At 41.9% G+C, this 19655-nt stretch overlaps 1 protein-coding gene across 1 annotated transcript in view; it reads left to right on the top strand.

The window, feature by feature from the left end:
* Nucleotides 1-1442: 1442 nt before the first annotated feature.
* Nucleotides 1443-19655, top strand: part of Prkch (protein kinase C eta) — a 203073-nt gene continuing 184860 nt past the window's right edge. The window contains exon 1 of the mRNA XM_074067844.1: nt 1443-2405. Within this exon, the coding sequence (XP_073923945.1) occupies nt 1458-2405 (948 nt within the window). The 5' untranslated portion in view covers nt 1443-1457. The remainder of the gene's footprint in view (nt 2406-19655) is intronic.

Genomic DNA, 19655 nt, shown 5'->3' with positions numbered 1-19655 from the left:
GGCACCACTGTCCACTCCAGTGCCTAAAAGGCACTGGCTGATAGGGTGAAGATGGAGTGTCTGGTGTCTCTCATATCCCAATCCTAGGGCAACTGTGTAGCTACTCACCATTTTGGGGGACAGCTTTCCTTTAGTGTCAAAGTCCCATAACAGCAAATCTTCCAGTGGTTCTTGAAGCTAGAGTCCAGCTCTTTGGAAGAGAAGGTGAGAGAGTTGACCCAAATGGTGGACTTGACCTCTTACCTCAAGCACTAGCGAGAGACAGGAGTTCCCTAGACGTTTCCTAGCACACTTTACAAGCTCCGCCTAAAGCTATCATGTCTTTAGGGTGATGTGCTGCATTGCTGCCCTTCTCTTTCTTTCAGGAAGCTTTGGTGTTTCTAAGATAGCCCCTCCCCCTTGCCTCGCCTCACCACCCCAGACCCCTGTTCTTATTGGTTTTTCATTCTAGATGTACAGTTGTACTGGTGAGGACATTCACCAGTATGAAATTGTTGAGAACCTACTCAGAGAGCCCACTGGGACACTGGGAGGAGGGGCTACACAGATGAACCTGCTCCAAGAGAACCAGTATGGCAAGACAGAGAGTAATTAAGTATTACAAGAATGGCCTAGACTTTATGAGATAAACTGGTAGCGGCTGGCCCTCAGGGAGCAAGGTCTGAGGTAGAACACAGTAGACCAAAAGGTACTTTCAGGGGACAAAAACTGCAGGAGTTATGTGGTGGGAAGGATCAGGGGGCTGACGACAATGACATCAATACCCTGGGTGTTCCTGGGTTTCTTAGGCGCATGTGTATCAGGCAGCTCGTGTGAACATTTTCTGCTCCTGCCATGCCGGGTTGGGTGGACCAGGAACTACCCCACAGAGGAAGAGACTTTCTACATCTCAACCAGGTCTGTCTCCAGAAGAACCGACCTTTCCTGCTCTTTGTGTAATGAGACACACCTCTCCAAGGAAGGAGGAGGTCAGGATTTCCATCATTACTACTGCCCTATTAGAAAACATAACACAACAAAACAACTGTAATTACCCTCTGCAGGAAAGGCGCACAAACAGGATGGGCTCGAGCTGAACCTGGGATGAGCCATCCCTGTAAAGCTTAGGAAAAGGAACCTCCCCGCCATGCGTGTGCCCGCCTCCGGCCAAGGCTTTCCAGATGGCAAGGCAGGGTCGCCGGTACCCCGCAGTGGGTGGGGAGACAGGGTTCCCCACTGCTCCTGTTCCGCACCCTCCTGTCTTCCATTCCTCCCCGGGCTAGTCTCCCCTGCCTCAGGTGTTTGCTGGCAGCGGCCCACGAACCCTTTCATTTTTTGGCCTGTGCCGCGCGGGTGGTCCCTAGTCCGCAAGGTACCGCCAGACCCCGCGCCAAGAGCAGGGAGCGCGCAGGACGCTGCGGGAGGGCGCGGAGCTCGTCGGCCGCGTGCGCCCGGGCGCGCACCCCTGCAGGGCGGGCATGCGGACTGCGCGCCACGCCCCCGGGGTCCGGAAGGCGCGGGAGTCCGCGCCCGGGCTGTGTGAACTTGAAGCCTGGCAGCGCGAGGCTCCGGGCCGGGATGCGGCGGCGGTTGCTTCCTGGTTCGCAGCTCGCCGGGTGGGGGAGAGCGTGAGCCCGCGGGGGCGGGGGCAGGAGCGGGAGGAGGCGGGGGAACCGACGCTCGGGGCTGGAGCTCACCGGTCGGGTCGCTGCTGCTCTAGGCGGAGAGGAGCTGCCCGGCCCCGGAGAAGGGGCGAGTCCCGCGCGAGCCCCCGGGAAAGCGCCGCACGCTCCAGAGGGCCAGTCGGGTGTCCCCGGCCCGCGGAGGGCTCGGAGCTCGGCTCCCCTCCTTTCCACCTCGGGAGTAAGGGCGGGAGGGAAGGAGGGGAGGGAAAGAGGGGAGGGAAGGTCCCACGGAAGAGACAGAATGGCCGGTCGAGAGGGGCTTGGGCGCTGCTTTCTCCTGGAGCTGCCTCCACTTCTGCGGCTGCTGCGAGGGCTGCCCTGAGCCGGGGCTCTCCGATCCAAGCCAGCGCGGCCCCCTGGGGCCCAGGTAGCAGCGCCGGCATGTCCGGCACCATGAAGTTCAATGGCTATTTGAGGGTCCGCATCGGCGAGGCCGTGGGGCTGCAGCCCACCCGCTGGTCCCTGCGCCACTCGCTCTTCAAGAAGGGCTACCAGCTGCTGGACCCCTACCTGACGGTGAGCGTGGACCAGGTGCGCGTGGGCCAGACCAGCACCAAGCAGAAGACCAATAAACCCACGTACAATGAGGAGTTCTGCGCTAACGTCACCGACGGCGGCCACCTGGAGCTGGCCGTCTTCCACGAGACGCCCCTGGGCTACGACCACTTCGTGGCCAACTGCACCCTGCAATTCCAGGAGCTGTTGCGCACGGCTGGCACCTCGGACACCTTTGAGGGCTGGGTGAGTAGCGGTGACCTCTCCGCCTTGTGTCCACTGAACCTCTTTTCTTCCATTTTTCGAAACTCGCCGGGGTCTCGCTTTCCGAACGCTCCGCAGCGGAGGGAATTCCCTCCAGACTTTGGTCCTTTCCCAGGTGGCCCTGGCACTGGTGACGCTACAGCGGTGGGTGTGTACGGGCGCAGGTGTGTATCTAGGAAGCCGGCCTGGACATGGTCCCCTTTCAGAGGGCGGCTTTGGCTAACGGGAAGCTGGACTTTTCTCCTCCTAGACTTTGGGTTAAGGCGTCCTAACTCTGAGCCCCGGGTAAATACTCAGGAAAGGCAAGGAAGGGGTGACATGAAAATGACATGATTTGAGTAAAGCGCTCCCAGCGTTTCTTAGGAGAAAGCCATGCATTCTCGCAAGTATTATTCATAGTGTTTATGGATACATGTTGGTTCAGCCGCGCAGACGTGCACACGTGTTTCAGCATGCACATCCATTAGATCCCAGAGGTACAGAAGCTACACTGGCAGGGGCCAGAGTGCCCAGCTTTGCACGCTGGCAAAGTTTTATTGTGTAGCAGTTTTGTGTTTGCAACTGATTTCGTTCAGTCTAAGACCAGTCCTGCAATGTGTATTTCTGCAGCTAATGGTCTGAGAAGAGGCGGCCAGAGCTGCTTTAGTAGGTCGTTGGTTGCCCTGTCTTCCTGCCATCACCTGCTGGTGTTCCTGTGTACTGACATGTAGCTTCCAGTAACTTCTCACTTGCCTCTGCTTTTCCCATAGTTCCCACGAGGTAAGATTTCTACAGCAAATACAATTTCTAGAGCACTCTACACAGTGCCAAAATGCTTTTGCTTCTTAAGCCTCACACTGTCTCTGTGATGCAGGTGTTATTGTTTTCCTTTTAAGATGAAATGATAATTACAATGAAGTGGTCTGGTTTGGCAAAATGGAGTACAGGGTTTGAGGACTCTAAGGAGTTTAATAATGGTTTAAGTTCTGAAAGAAGTCAGTTTTGAGCTCAGAATGTCAGTCGGTATTGGAAATCTGAAGTTAACAAGTGGGGGGGTACGATGGATAATGACAAAGGTATTTTCAACTTTGGGGAATTGATAATTTTTCCATATATTCTCTAAAATTACAGATGGCTTGTGGAGATAATTCTTTCCTTTAAATAGAAGTAAAAACCTGTCATGACTGTTTAACCTTAACCATCAATTTTATATGGATTAATTTCTTTTCAACCTAATTTACTGTGTGCAACTTAGAAGCAAACTAGAAAGGAATGGCCAAAATACAAATTCACAGTTTCCTCCTGTGAATTTCTGTATATGAAATAGAAGTGAACAAAGGATTCTGGATGGATTTATTAAGTTAGTGCCTGGTTGGGTTGGACCAAGCTCTGGAGGAAGTAGGTTCTGAAGTATGGTGGTACAAATTAGCCAGCCATCATGAAAGCACATCTTGCTAGACTGGTCCTTCTCACCCCTAGTCTGAATAATTGAATCACCTGAGAGCTTCCAAAAATCCCCACTTAAAAAAAACTATAGTAGGAATCTCTGATTGTGGGACCCCCACAGCAGTATTGTAGACTCCTCAAATGATTCCAATGTATGGTGAAGGTTGAGAACCTGTGGCCTAAATGAAGACCAAGCGATGAGGACTGTAAGAAGCATAAGTGTAGGAAGATTCAGGTTCTCTGACTAGGTGGAGTGTGCAGAGTTGCTTATTGTTCTATACTGAAAAGATTGAAAAGTAAATTATATTTCTAAATCTATAATTGTCCAAATTATACTTAAGTGTTTAATATTACCCACTGGTGGTATTTTGGAAAACATGAGTGTTTGATAGGATAGGGTCAGCATTTAAATGAAGCTGATGGTTTGTCATACATTTATATCCAATTAGAGGACAGAATTCTTTTTTAAAAAAATAGGTGCTGAGTATTTGAAACCAAAAATACAGTAAATAGAATGAGTATTCTTTCTTTTTTCTTTTTGGTAAGAAAATAATCTTAAAAAAAAATGGAGGTGGGTGGTAAGGGAGGGGGTGGGGGCAGGGGGGAGAAATGAACCAAGCCTTGTATGCACATATGAATAATAAAAGAAAAATGAAAAAAAAAAATGGAGGGCTGGCAGAATGGCTCAAGTAGTAGAGCTCCTGCCTTTCAAATGTGAGGCCTTGAGTTCAAACCTTAGTACTGCCAAAAAAAAAAAAAAAAAGTGAGCATTAAGAAAATGTTTGGAAACATACGGAATTTCAAAAAATTCTTTATAAATCAAAAAGTGCTTTTGAAGTTCAGGATTATAGAAATACTTACCTTTGCAGTATTAAATTGAAATGTGTAGTTTATTCAGACAATTACAAGTGGAGTAATTGGATTTACCCCACAATAAGTTTTTGTATTACAAGTGGAACTATAAATTGTCAACTTTCACAAAACTAACAACTTAGTTTTGTACGGATCATAGGAGGAAGATATATCTGTAAGTTTATTATAAAACAGAAGATGTGAAAATAGAAGATATTTTTGTCATTAGAATAAACTTATGCTTTCTTAAGATACTTGTAAGTATTAAGGTAGTCACTAACATTGGTCTTAGTACAAGCTTATTGGTATTTTCTGCTAAGCTTGATGAGAGGAGTTAGATCTATTTTATGCAATGTATACATAGTACCAAGCAAGTGCTTGACATGGAATAGACACTCATTTTTGGTTTAGTGACTATACAAATACTATTTTATTCAACATATGTAGAACCCTAGGAGATAGATGTAGCTGAAGAATTTCTTAAATGGAAATTCATCACACTAAATACTTAAATTAGAAAAGAAGATCTCAAACCAAAGACCAAAGTTTCCACCTTAAACTCAAAGAGTGAATTGAGCTAAAGTAATCAGAAAGAAGGAAATGGTAAAGATAACAGATGTCAGTGAAGTAGAAAACAGAGAAATAATAGAGGAAAATCAATGGAACAAAAAGCTGGGTTTTAAAAAAATTGCTAAACTTCAAGCCAGAATAACCAAAGGGGAAAAAATAAAGGACACAAATTACCATGTAATGAGAGAGGAAGCATCTTTACAGATAAAGGTATAGTCTAGGCAATTTTATGCCACTAAATTCCACAATTGAGATGAAATGAAAAATTACTTGCAAAGATACAAATTACCACATTTCCTCAAATGTAGGTTTATCTGTTAGAGTAACTGAATTTGTAGTTGAAACCATCCACAATGCAAACTCAAAGTCCCAGATGACTTTACTAGTGTCTTCTGTAATACATTTAAGGAAGACATATTACCAACTCTACACAAACTCTTTCTGAAAATAGAAGAGAACGAAACATGTCCCAACTCATTCCATAGGCCATTACCCTTAGCAAAACCTGATGAAGACATTAGAAAATAAGAAAGCTACAGATCAATGTCTTTCATGAACATAGATGCAAAAATCCTTAAGCTTTAGCAAATCAAATCCAACAGTGTAGCAAATGGATAGTATATCATGACCGAATGGGGTTTATAGCCATAATTGCATGACTGATTAAACATTTACAAATGAATTAGTGCAACACTTTATATTAACGGCAAAATTAAGATCTGTATGGTCATCTCAATAGATGTAGAAAAAGGACTAGATGAAATCCAGTATCCATTTATGATAAAAAAAATTGATCAAATTAGAAATAGGAGACAATTTCTTTAACCTGCTAAAGAACAAAAGAACATCTTTGAAAAACCTACAGATATCATTTTAGTGGTGTAAGAATGAATAATATTCTTGTAGGTCAGGAGCAAGGCAAGGATGTCTTTTCTTTCCACTTGTATTCACTAGAGGTTCTGGTCAATGCAGTAAGGCAATTTCAAGAAGTTAGGTGCATACAGATTGCAGAAGAAGTAGAAAAACCATCTTTATTTGCAGACAGATGATTGTAGAAAATTCGAAGGCATCTTGAAAAGGGCTGCTAGAACCAGCAAATAAGTTTAGCCGAGTTGTAGGAGACAAACCAAAATACAAAACTCAATTGTATTTCTGTATACTAGCAGTGAACAACTGGGAAGTGAAATAAAAATTTCACTTTTTAATTTATAAAAGCAGCAAAGATACAAAATTGGATAAAACCAACAAAAGATGTATGTCTTTTTCAAAGACAAATATTGTTGAAATAAAGATCTAAGTACATGGAGAAGTATATCGTGTTCATGAATGGGAGGATTCAATATTATTAAGAACTCAATTCTTCCCAAAATATTAAATAGATTTAATGCATTCCTAATAATATCTCAGTAAGATTTGTCATAGAAATTGGTAGACTGATTCTAAAATTTATATAGAAATGCAAAGAATGTATACTGGTCTAGGAATAATTTTGAAAATGAACAAGTTGATGGACTTATACTATCTGATTTCAGAGTCTAATGTTATCATAATGAAGATAATGTGGTATTGGAGCAAAGAGTTATATAGATGATGGAATAGAAGAGTTTAGAAATAGATCCATATATGTATGATCAATTGATTTTTGACAGAGGTGTCAGGGAGACAAGTTCAACTGAGGAAGTGTTAATCTTTTCAGCAAATGTTCTTTGAACAACTGGATAGCCATTTGTAAAACTACAAGCCTTGATCCTTACCTCACACCATATGCAAAAATTAATTCCAAATGGATTGTATGCCTAAATGTAAGTTTGTAAAATTTCTATAAGAAGACATAGAAGAAAATCTTAATGACCTTGAGTTCAGCAAAAGTTTTTAGATAGAACACAAAAAGCCCAACTCTTAAAAAATTTTAAAAATTGGACTTTATCAAAATTAAAAGCTACTGCTTCTAAGGCTGTGCTTAAAAAAATGAAAACACTGGGAGAAAATTATTGTAACATATAAGTCAGACAAAAGAATTGAAACAAGAATATATAAAAGAACTGTTAAAACCCAATAATGAGAAAAGTACCTAATTTTAAAATGGGTCAAATGTTTGAACAGGCATTCTCATGGCAAATTAGCATATTATGATATGCTCAAAATAGTCATTAAGGAAATACAAATGAAAACTAAAAGAATACCAATATGCTCCTACTGGAGAGGGTAAAATTAGTAAGACCAACCATAACACGTACTGGCAAGGAAATAGAGCAACTGAAGCTCTCATACACAACTGTTAACAATGTCAAATGCTATAGTCAGGGTGGAATCAGTTTGGCAGTTTCTTAAAATACCAAACATTATGTGACTTACCTACCCATTAGTATTTAACAGGACAGATGAAACCATTCATAGCATGACTTGTCCGTGAATGTTCTCAGAAGCTTTGTGATAGCTCCTGAACTGAAAACCCAAATGTCAACTAATGGATGAATGTTTAAACAAATCATGGTGTATCCATACATACCATGGAGTACTACTTGATGGTAACAAGATGTGAACTATTGGTCTATGCAGCAGCATGGATGAATCTCAAAGTAGTTATGCTAATTGGAAAAGGCTAAGGGCTGGGTGTGGTGGTGCATGCTTGTAATCCCAAGCTACTTAGGAGGTGGAGGTAGGAGGATCGTCTTCCAAGGCTAGCCTGTGCAAAAGCACAAGACCCTATCTGAAAAACAACTAAAAGCAAAAGTACTGGGAGCATGGCCCAAGTGGCACAGTGCCTAGTAAGTGTGATGCCTTGAGTTTAATTCCCAGTACTGTCCAAAAAAAGCCAGACTCCACTCCCAAGGAAGAAAGTTATATACCGTATGATTCCATTTATGCAAAATTCTGGAAAATGAAAACAAGTCTCTAGTGATAGGAAACACATTGGTGGTTGTCTGGGAATGAGAAGTGGAAGTGAAGGGGAGGGATGGTTTACAAAAGAGGCACGAGGAAATTTGAGGCGGGGAAGATGAATATATTCTTTATTTTGATTGTGATGATGGCTTCAGGGTAATATAAATATGTCAAAGCTTATCTAATAGTTCATTTAAGTACATGAATGGTAGATGATAGTTATACCTCAGGAATGCTGTAGGAAAAAACTATGTTTTTATCTTTCATGTTTTACTGAAAATGTTAAATTAGATGCCAGCAAATGAAAGAATTAGATTTGAGCCATGTCTGACTCGTGAAAATTGCATTGCCTCTTTAGTGAAGAAAATATTTATCAGAATAGGAGCATTAAAAAAACAATAAAACATTCATTAAATTAGTTTCTGATTTTTGGACACAGTTTTATTTTCTGAATTATCACTGTCAGTTTTTTTTTCCCTGCTTCTTCTGGAACTTGTTTATTTTGCATAATTTCTTAAACTTTTGAAGACTGACGGTCTAAGGTTTGCCTGTGTTAAAACAGTTTCTTTCAGGTGTTTACTCTTGATTCCCTGACTTTCCAAATGGGGACTGGTAGCTAATAGTGTAGAGCGCTGGGGGCACAGGGGTGGCAGGAGGAGCTGGAGCTGCGTCATGGAAAGACCTTGGCGCCCCCTCAGGAAGGAAGGACCTGCTTGGCGGAATCCCAGGCTGTTTTCCTGTTCAGCCCTCTTGAAGACATTCTGTTCTCTGCAGCCATGGAGGCTGCTTTCTCTCAATTTCTCAGTGAGGTAGCTGTTTGGTAGTCCTGTCAGCTGAAGCAGCCAGGTTACCCCTGGGAGGTTGTTCATCATCTTTTTGTTGATTCCTGGATCCAGGTGCATGAATTTATAGCACCAAAATTCTTCTTCAAGATTCTCTATCTAGTGGTTTATTCTCTTTTGTAGTTGGTGCTGCAGTTATTCATTCTCACAATTGATTTTTTTTGAGCCACTTGGTAAGGAGTGTCTAACAGTGACTGATTAACCCACAGGGTTTTAGGGGGAAAAACATGTTTTTAGAATCTCTAGGGAGGTCTGTTCCACTGTATGCGAATTGTATTGGCTATAGAATGTCTTCAGTTTCATGGTGGATGAATTTTGCTGTGGTGGGGCTGACTGCTTCTCATGCAGGTTAAGGCTCAGATGTGTTCCCCTCAAGAGCCTCTTCCTGGTTGTGTTGTTCTCTTGTCACCCTTCATTGCGCTCTTCATGCTATAAGATAATTCTGTTAATTAGTTTGCTTATCATCCTTTCCTCCTTCGGAATATAGACACTTGAATCAGGGACCGCCACCTCTCATTCTCTGTTCTAACCCCAGCACCATGAGCAGTATCTGGTATATGGCACTAAATATTTGTCAAAGGAAAGAGTGAGTTTTTTGGGGGGGTAAGTATTTGGGAACAGCTATCCTTAAATATTTTAGTAATCTTAAAGAAATGAATGAAAATAATCGAGGAGCAACCATAATGGCAGCATTCCTCTCTTAAATCAATCAATAGCATTCCAATCTGTGCTTGAAAGGTTGCTTAGATTTTTATGCAGATTGAAAACCCTGTGGATGGAAAATTTCCTACTCTTTTTCATTTTGAAAGTCTATGATTTTTAAGCCTGTAATACATGGCAAATTCTTTCAGTTGTAATTTTTGAGCCCAATGTTAAACTTGTAGCAAACAGAAGAAATAATCACCTAAATACAACTTAAAGGTTGTATTTCAACCTTGGAGAGCTAGCGAGGTCAGTGGGTGGAGCCTGAATCTTTTGTCTTATGCAGTTCTCAGTACAGTTTTGGTATCTAGTGAGTGTTTGGAATGGTGATTAGTGGTGATGGTAAAAGTGCAGTGCATTTTAATGAAGTGGGTCATGTTTACTTAGAGTAAGGGAGGCACCTTGGATTTCCATAGTCTTTTTCTATTTTATGAAACAGTCAACTAGATCATGTCCTCCTCATATGTTGACTGGGAGCAGCTGGGAGGTTACAGAGGAATACTGCTGCAAGCAACTGGTTTGGGGTGGTCAGGAACCTCTTCCTGGGAGGAAGAACACAAATGATTTTTAAGGCTCCAGCATAGATAAGCTTCACTTGAGTGATTGAACAGTCTTTCCTTGAAGAAGAACAGGTACTTCTGACTTGATGCCATTCTCCTGAGAGACATCAAAGACACCCTTTGAAAGGTAAATGTCCCTCTCCTGCAAAGTTTTCCCATCTTTGCAACGATTGGGAGAGAGCTAAGTTTTAATGCCTGTGAACAGATAATTTGCAAGTCCTTTTGATGAAAGCAGGTAACACCATATTTGAACCATCGAGTACCTCACGTTTCATATAGACTATGAAAGAATCACAGATGTTGAGCATAAGGATCGTCTAGTTCAGAACGACCACAACAAAAAGCCTGGCAGCTCTTAGGCTGCAGATAGTCTGCAGGTATATTCATTTGGTACAAATGTTTTAAACCTTGAAACAAGGCATTTAGTGCTATGGCATTCCAGTTTGCCACAGACCCCACCACTCCCTATTATGAAATCAACTCTTTGACTCATTACCTTCTTGGTCCTGAATGGTTTTTGAGTTTGTAACACCATAACACAGGTCTTTGTTTTCAGAACGTAGGAACCAAAACTCCAGCCTAAGCATTAATGTTGACCTGGCTCACAGGAAGGGTGACACATGCATGCTCACATTTAATACCTACATATTATGTCTATAAAATGTAGATATACTTAATTAGGCTTAGGAATGTATTTGTTTATTAGGTGAAGTACATTAATTTAGGTGGATATTTTAGATACTTGTTTTTGTATATATTTGTGTCCTGCGATTTCTGAGAAGCTGGTTTACTAGTAAATATGTGACTATTTAACTTTTATTGCAGAATAGTGTTATATTAACTATCCCATTAAAAATACTTTTTATTTTATGTTATTTGTGTGTGTGTGTGTGTGTGTGTATGTGTGTGTGTGTGTGAGATTCTGGTGATCCACCCCAGCGCCCTATGCAAGCTAGGCAGGTGCCTCTTTGTGTTTCAGTATGCAACTTCCAGCAATATGTGAGCGCTGTGTTGTAATGGGAATCAGATGATTTGGGCTCAAGGTGTGACTTTGTCACCTGTGAGCTGGGGTCTTAGGCAAGCCTCAACATCTCAGGAGCTCAATTCCCTGGTTCGTATAATCAGATGTCTCTAGGGACCCTTTCATTTCTAAAGCCTCTGGCTCCCTTTATCAGGTATTACAGCGTTTCTCTTCGTTTGGAGTAACTGGCTTGGTTTTAAGAAGTCGAGATGAATTATGTCTTATCAAAGCTAGTAACTCCTAAGAATTAAATTGATCCAAATCTAAATTACTCAGACTTGGAGGAGATTTAGTTCGTCCAAGTGACTTGTCTAGCATTGATAGTAATGTTGGGATTATTTCCTGGCTTTGTATCAGCCTCAAAGAAATATAGAGGGTCCTCTTAATTACACTAATGAACTCCTTATTCTGTGGAATTGTCATAAGTTATGCCCCTGTTACCTGGCATCAGAGAAAGACGGAGAACCCCATAGTTGAAGCTTTTGCTAGAAGCCATTCTCACTAACACAGTAATTAAAGCTTTGTAGTTCCAAAGTGTCTGTAGCCACCAGTCTATATATCCACCCTAAGTGATGACAAATGCTATAAATCACTTGTAGGACAGACATTTTAATTAGATGGAGGAATGGGCCCCAGGGTATTGGCTATGGTAGTTTTTAAATGCTAAGCTGAAGAATTTTATAAGACAGGAAGTTTTGTTGAGAATCATGGTAGTATCCAGAACCCTTTATCAAGATGATTATGTTCGTGTGTTTCTATAGTGACAGTAACTTAGAGCAGTGATTGCCAAAGCAATGGGACTTCTGTAGTAGAAAGACCACTTAATAGGGAAATGACCAGGGTGTTTTATTATGTGCTGTCTTCTCGAAAGTTCCTTTGATTTTATGTTTTACCCCTGTACACCTTTGACCTCACAGAGAAAGAAATGCTTAATAGTGTCAATGGTGTTTAGTTTGTGCTTGTGGTAAGAAATGAAGAACTTTGCCAGGGGACAGAACCATGGTCAACATGAGCCCCTTATAGCTACATCAATAAAAGAAATTGTTTGGGGCTAGCGTAAGCATGTTCTGCATCCGGCCCTGTATACCTAATTTCCAATCCGGGCTCTGTTCTCGGATTGCTTAACCAAAGCCACAAAGCTGCATTTTCATTTGTCAGTTGTATGTGTTCCTTGTACTTGGATAGCACTATCTCTGTGTCTCTGTCATAGTTCTTAAATATGGTACTGTGGCCTCTGACCACAGGGTTTCTCATCTGTGATATCAGAAGGCTGGGCAGCCTGAGTGCCGTGGTCCCTTCCAGCATCAGTGTTGTGTGGTTCCAGTTATGGTTCCATTGGACAGTGAACATTCTTCACTCTTCTACCTTCTAGAGAATGAGCTGCTGATATTCAGATTGCTATAGACACTGAAAATATTTTTGGAAGAGCACCCAAAAGTCATGCATGTGTTAGCCTACTTTTCTAAATGGAATATAATTTTTTCTTAATCCCTGGGCCTCTTGGATGTGTTGATACATAGTTGTACACATAGTTTTATTATGATATGGAAAAGTTGCGGGTAGATTACAATGTCAAATACTGCTTCTGAAACTTGTCTCTGAGCCCGGGATTCTTTTAGTGATGGTGAAAGCTATAGACTGTTTCCAGAAAAATATACACATGTGCATACTAACCATATGCTAGGAACAATGTCACCAGATTAGTGGTCCCCTGAAGCCTGGCTTTGGATACATACCTCAGATAAAGAAACTCCAATTGAAGGTGTCAAAAATAAGGCTTTTATTAATCTTAATTTCCAAAGAATGGATCTAATACTTTCCCTGTATTTGAGGATACTTCACTTCAGTTAATTAATTATAGAAGACAGTTGACTAGAGTACAAGAAAGAGAGAGAGAGAGAGACAGAGAGAGAGCTGAAAACTTTAAAGAAAAACTTGTGCCCTAAAACATGTCTCCTGGTGAAATACACTAGCTGATATGACCCATTTTAGGGTCTACTTAGGTGTGTTATTTAGGTATTTTCAAAGGCCTCTATTTTTGCAGGAGTTCTTTGAGGTTTGCTATAGATGAAAAGCAAAAATAAAAACGACAAAAAAAAAAAGTAGGACAGTTTGAGTGACCTCAGCTTGGTATCATCTCAAAGAATGAACTTCTCTCCTGTAAAATGAGACAGGGCTTACCTGTTCTGTAAACTTTTTTCTCGAAACATTTGCTGTCATTTGAGCTGTAACAGGCATCATGGTACACTGCTCTGTGAGTCCAAGACAAAAATAATGAGATTGGTCATGATTTTCTGTTCCTTTTACCATTCCAGCCTGGGTCTCCCATGGCTTGGGTCACTTTCACCTAACAATTTTTCTGTTCTTCTGTTGAAATCCAGTTCACCTCGTTGCCCTGTGGAAAGTCACCTGATGATGCTGGAAACCGAGCTGAATGGGGATGGTCTGGAGAGGAGCCCCTAGCTAGTTGGAGGGAAAGCCAGGATCCAGCTCTCTCAGGACTTTGGGCTGATTCTTGCCTGACACCTCAGTGAGTGGTGGAGGGTGCATGAAAATCGTCCATACATTCACAGATGTTCATTGAGCCCCCACTAAGTGCCCTGCTGATCCAGGTGTGTTCTAGATGTTTCTGTAGGGCAAAGAACACATGACCTGGAATTGGCACCCCTCTCAGAGCCGCCACTGGTGCATGGAGAGGTCAATAATAAGTAAGAAAACAACTGATTATGAAAATAAATGGTGTGTAGGCGCTAAGTGGGTAATTAAAACAGAGTGATGTGGTCCAGCAAGAAGAGGCAGCTGCTTTACCAAGAGGGTAGAGGAGAGCACACAGAGGGTGAGATCTCGGCTGAGACGAAGTGACAAGAAGCAAGTAGCCCTGTGAAGATTAGAGAAGAGACATCTAGGTGGAGGCCACCAGGAGGAACAAATCCAAGGTGGTGGAAAGAGGGTAGGCTTGATGTCAGCCAGCTCAGGGTCGTTATCCAAGCTCTGCTGCTTCACAGGAGAACATTGAGCAACCTCCTTGATCTCTGATTACGAGTTTTCTCCTTCAGAAAATGGTGTTAGCATTAGCCACCACTTCCTAGGCTTGGTGTCAAGGTTAGATGTTACACATTAAACATGCCTCGCACAGAATAGGCCTTCAAGAAATGGTATCTTTGGATGCTTTTTCTTTTCCTTTGTCTCATTCATTTATCAGTCTTTTTTTTTTGGTGGTACTGGGGATTGAACTCAGAGCCTCGTGCTTGCTAGGCAAGCATTCTACCACTTGAGTCATGCCCCCAGTCCTTTGGCTTTGATTTGTTTTTCAGGTAGGGTTTCATACTTTTTGCCTGGGCCAGCCAAGGGTCACACGTCTTCTACTTCTGCCTCCCAAGTAGCTGGGATCACAGGCATGCACCGCCATGCCCAGACAGCTTTGGTTGCTTTTAATCTCCTAAGGAAATGAGCATGTTGCCAAGGGTCTTCTGAAAAGAGTCACACTGGCCAAGGAAAGTCACTCGGAAGATTGTTTTTCAGACATCATCATTTCAGGGTGGTGAGATGAGTTTTGCAGGGTGGGGGAGGTGTGGTCTCATGGGCACCCCTCAAATGATAGCACAGAAGCACCTTCTTATCTTCTCCCCTGCTTCACCGTTAGGATTTCTGAAGAGAAGAGCAGGGAAAGGAAGCAAAGACTCTGAGGTTTACTCCAGGTTTTTGAATTTCTGAAAGATATATTTGTTTTCTATGGACTCTTAAGTACTAGTGGAAAGTTCTAGTAATTTAGAGAGATAAAGTACAATTACTGAAATACAATTATTTCAGTGGTACAATTGATAGGATCCTACAGTGTTTTTATTTTTTACAAAACTATAAATTTATAGGTAAGAATTAGTAAATATAGTGCCAATAATCAAAAGAAATCCCGCCCCCCCCAGTGAAAATTACTAGACATAGTTGATTTTTGATTACTTCTGAAAGTTCATTTACTTTGGGATTTTAATTTTGTGAATTAAATCTTGGAAATTTTGAATGATTTTGGATAATGCCAATTTTGCCATCTCCCCAAGTATTTCCGACCTTCCATTCAACATACATTTGGTCTGTGTTTAATGTGAAAAGACATGTTAGTATTTGCCTAAGTCATAGTAAGGATGCAGGATCTAGTTATGGACTAAGAATAACAAATATAGGTTTTGAGGAATTTATTGATTGACTACTGTAATTATCAGTGCATCAGAGTATGATGATTGACTCTCAGCCAGATTGGGGTTCGATTATTCTGCCTCTTATTAATAGAGATCATTTAACCACAACAAGCCTCAGTTTTCTTTTTCTTTCTTTTGTTTTTTAGCGGTACTGGGGTTTGAACTCAGGGCCTCACACGCACTAGGCAGTGCTCTACCACTTGAGCCATTCCACCAGCCCAAAGCCTCAGTTTTCTTATCCCTAGCAGTGTCTGCTCCACAGGGTGATGTGAGAATACAGTAGGGACGAGGTAAACCATCTGGCATAGTGCATGAAACATATGGGCATAGCAAAATTATTTATCATCAGTGCTACCATCCCTACCACCATTCTACCCTCAGCCACTAAATATGAAATCATGGGCCTGGCCTTTTTCTAAAATTGGCTTTGAAAACACTAAGACATTTAATTTATGTAGAATTTTAGAGTTGGAAGTGATCTTTGAATGCAGTCTTCTAACTGTTTTTGCTTTTTATTTGAGATTCTTGGATGCAAATCAGTAAGATACTTCTAAATACTGATGGATGAGAAGATGGTTTCCTTATCCTGGCATCATAGGAATTTGGGGTAAACTCTCCACATGTATCCATTCTGAGAGATCTTGCAAGGAATATGGGAAAATGGAGTACTGTTATAGTTGATGGAGAACCTTGAAATGGAATCTGTTGGTGTGATTGTTCAATATTGGACAGATAGAGGGCTCTGAGTTAGTATAGACCAAGAAAGCAGAAAGCATAACAGTTACAGTATTTAGTTGCAAGGGTCTGGAGGAGCCCTTTGAAGAGCAGCAGTGAGCACTTTTATTGCTGCAATTAAGGGAAATGGTGGTAAATAGCTTCTCTCAGTTGGCATTAAAAGATGTTTCTCTTGATTCAAATTTGAACATCTAATAGTCATTGGGCATGAATTGTTCAGTGCTTTCAAGGAGGAAAACTCCAATTTTAAAAGTGCACCCTTTGAATGTGGATTTGTGGATGAAATCAAGGGCAGTGACAATTTTGACTTAGTTTTCAGAAAATGCAAAGTATTTTTTTCCTATGTAGACTTACTTTGTAGTTGATTGTACATACTTTTGTCTGTTGACTGGACACTTGTTTAGGGTCCTCAGTGTTTCACAGTTGATTTTAAGTTGGAGGTTTCTGAGCTGTACATGTTTAATTTTTAAGAACAAAAGTTTTATTTGCTCCATAGTAAGGCACAATGGGGTTTGCATTTGATGTTGAGCACAGCCTTGGTTTTGGTTGTTCAGAAGTCTTTGTTCGCGCTTTGCTGTGCAGAGTATATTGTTTTAAGTCTCCCTGCTGGGCCCCTTCGCCTTCTTATGCACATCCTGTACCTGGACTGTGGTTGTATTGATTTGCTGGGGCGCTGCTGGTGCAGATGTCTGGGGGTGAATGAGAATGTGTTGGTGGGTGTCTGCCCTTGTTTTGGCCCTGAGCCACTATTCTCAGCCCTAAAGGACTTCTCACTATGTGCACACTAGGGACCCTTACCCTCCCTACACATGGTGGGGATTGGGGAAACATTTGTAGAAGGAAAAAATTCCTCATTGTGCCTGTGTCTGAATCAGAATTCAAGCACTGCCACCAGTACTCCTTTGGAAGGAAGGTTTCTCTTTAGAAATTAATATTTCAGATGTAGACATTAATACATTTTTTTGGGGGGTGGGTAGATGTGTGTTCCAGAACAGCCTCAGGAATAGTTCAGAGAAAATGAATATGCCAGAATGGTTTATCCCCTTGGTTTTTTAAGTAAGTATAAATGGTGTGTGAAAGGAACAAAGAATCTTTGGTTCTCCAAAGATTGTTAACAACTTTACTTCGGGTGGTAAATCATGGATTTCAAAATAGGAAAAACAGAAATTAAAGTATCATCTAACTCACCAGATGTCCAGAATATACTAATAACTGCCTGCTCTTCACAAGAACAGGACACCAGCGAGGGCATAAACTACACTAAGGTACAACTGTGACCTTGAAGTGATAGTTGTCATTGAGACTCATTTTCCTTAAAGTATCCTGTTCCGGCAAAATAAATGACTCCTGAAGTTGCCTCCTTGGGACTCTAGGGCACATTTTCCCTCTGCACTGAGTTTCTGCTGGGTCATTGTTGATTCCACTGCTATAATTATTGGTTCTACAGACCTTGTCCATGTAGAATTTTGTTTTAAAGCAAGAAAGATAGTGATTCTGAAAAATCATTCCTGTCAAGATATCAAATGAGTCTTTGTATCAACATTATTTCCATTATTGTTTTGAAGGCTAATTACTTAGTGACAGCTCTGCTTCAGTGGAGTTTCTGTCAAAAGGAAGAAATCATCCTTTGTTTTGGAAGGTCTCAGATGAGAGTCAGAGTTATCATCAGGGAGAAGTTGTTTCTTCCCTAGAACCTAAATTATTCTCTGCAAGGAACAATGCTAGTGTTCTAGGCGGGCTGAAGCCCACAGGGGTGGACCCTTCCCTTTTGGTACCTTTGTCTTCTCTTGTCCTCCTGAGACATTCCTTCAGAAACATCACCAACTCTCCTTGAGCACTTGGCCTCCCCAGGCCCCAGCCCCAGCCCCAGACAAACCCTCCAGCCATCTCTAGGCCTCGCTTGATTCCCTTCTGAGGTAGGATGCAAAGTGTCCATATTTTCCCAAAAGCAAGACATCTCAAAGAACTGTCTGAGCATGCTCTCCCTGTCCTCAGTCTTCCTCATGAGGTCCACCCTAGGCTGCTCTGGAAAAGCCTAGAATGCCTATAAAATTGTGTGAGTTCTTAATTGTCTTACCGACTGCTTCCTTCTCAAGATTCTTTGCTCTTTTGGTTCTGTGTTTCACCCAGTGCTTACTGGGATCTTTTCCTCCCTCTCTGTTTTCCTTTTGTACCTCTTTCATCATCCCTTGGCCTCCTTCAATAGAGATATTCCCTGGAATTTTATTCTTACTTGGTTGTCTTTTCTACTCCAAATGGTCTTATCTACTTTTATGGTCTAAACTGTATTGCCCATAAACCAAGGATTTCCAAAGTTCTGTCTTCCATCTCTCCTCCTGAATGTGTCCACTGCTTCTAGAATGGGTCAGGCCCAGAGCAAAGGTCTTTCTGTTCACAACAGACTCAGAGGAGGAGACATAGTGGCACCTGGACTTCTCACTTGAGGGAACTGGGCTTTAGGCAGGTCCCAGGATGCGTGATTAATATGCCTCTGCACAGACCTACTTAGACGTTCTTTTGGCATATCCAGGTCAACATGCCCACAATTAAATACCGTATTCTCTCCAGCACAACCCATGTTCCTAGTTAGAACGGGTCTCCCCATCATTCAATTCCCTGCGTATCGTTGTGGACTTTTCTTCTTTCTCACTTCTTTCCTCAGTTCAGTTCGTTTCCAAATTCTGCTGAATTAGCTTGCTAAATACTTCATGTGTCAATTTCTTTTTTCCCCCATCAGCGTTATGTTTGTTTAGACCCTTATCATATGTAATAACTTTAGAACCGGTCTCTATGAATGTAGTCTTACTATCTCAAATGCATCCTCTGCAGAGCTGCCTGATGAGCTGTCTAAAACACAACACTAACCTCTCTCCTGCTAGGGATCTTCTTTAGGATTCCTGTCCCCTATAAACTTAAGGCTTCTCAGGGAGATTCCCCCTCAGATGGCCCTTGCCTCCCCCACCCCCATTTCATCCCTTGCCTGAATGTCCAGTTCATGATGTAGGTACTGATAAGCATATTAGGTTTTCTTAACTCTGGTCATGTCTAACTTATTTCATTTTCAGTAGGTAGTGGAGGAGCACAGGTATTCCTTGTAATTTGTACAGAAGAATTGGCTATTTGTTAGAAAAGATAGTGGTAAAGAAGCCCCAACAGAAAAAAAAACGTGTATCACTATACTACAAACACACCCACACATAAGCCTGAGTGTGCACATGTACACATCGACACACACTTCCATGCTTTTGGTCACAGCACTGGTTCAGCACCTGCCATGGGTCAGAGAGTACATCAGGTGGCGGGGGGGGGGGGTGGTGAAAAATTTAAGGAGCTTACTGTGTGGTGGGGGATATCACAAACTCACAATTTCATCATAGAGTGGCAGAATTCAGGAAAAGAAATGTATGTAGGATGTTAGGGGATTATGAGCTGAGCACTCTGGGAGAACT

Source organism: Castor canadensis, chromosome 3 (assembly GCF_047511655.1).
Source record: "Castor canadensis chromosome 3, mCasCan1.hap1v2, whole genome shotgun sequence".
NCBI classification, from domain to species: Eukaryota; Metazoa; Chordata; class Mammalia; order Rodentia; family Castoridae; genus Castor; species Castor canadensis.
Note: the sequence above shows the minus strand (reverse complement) of the source record. Positions and strands in the feature narration are given on the sequence as shown.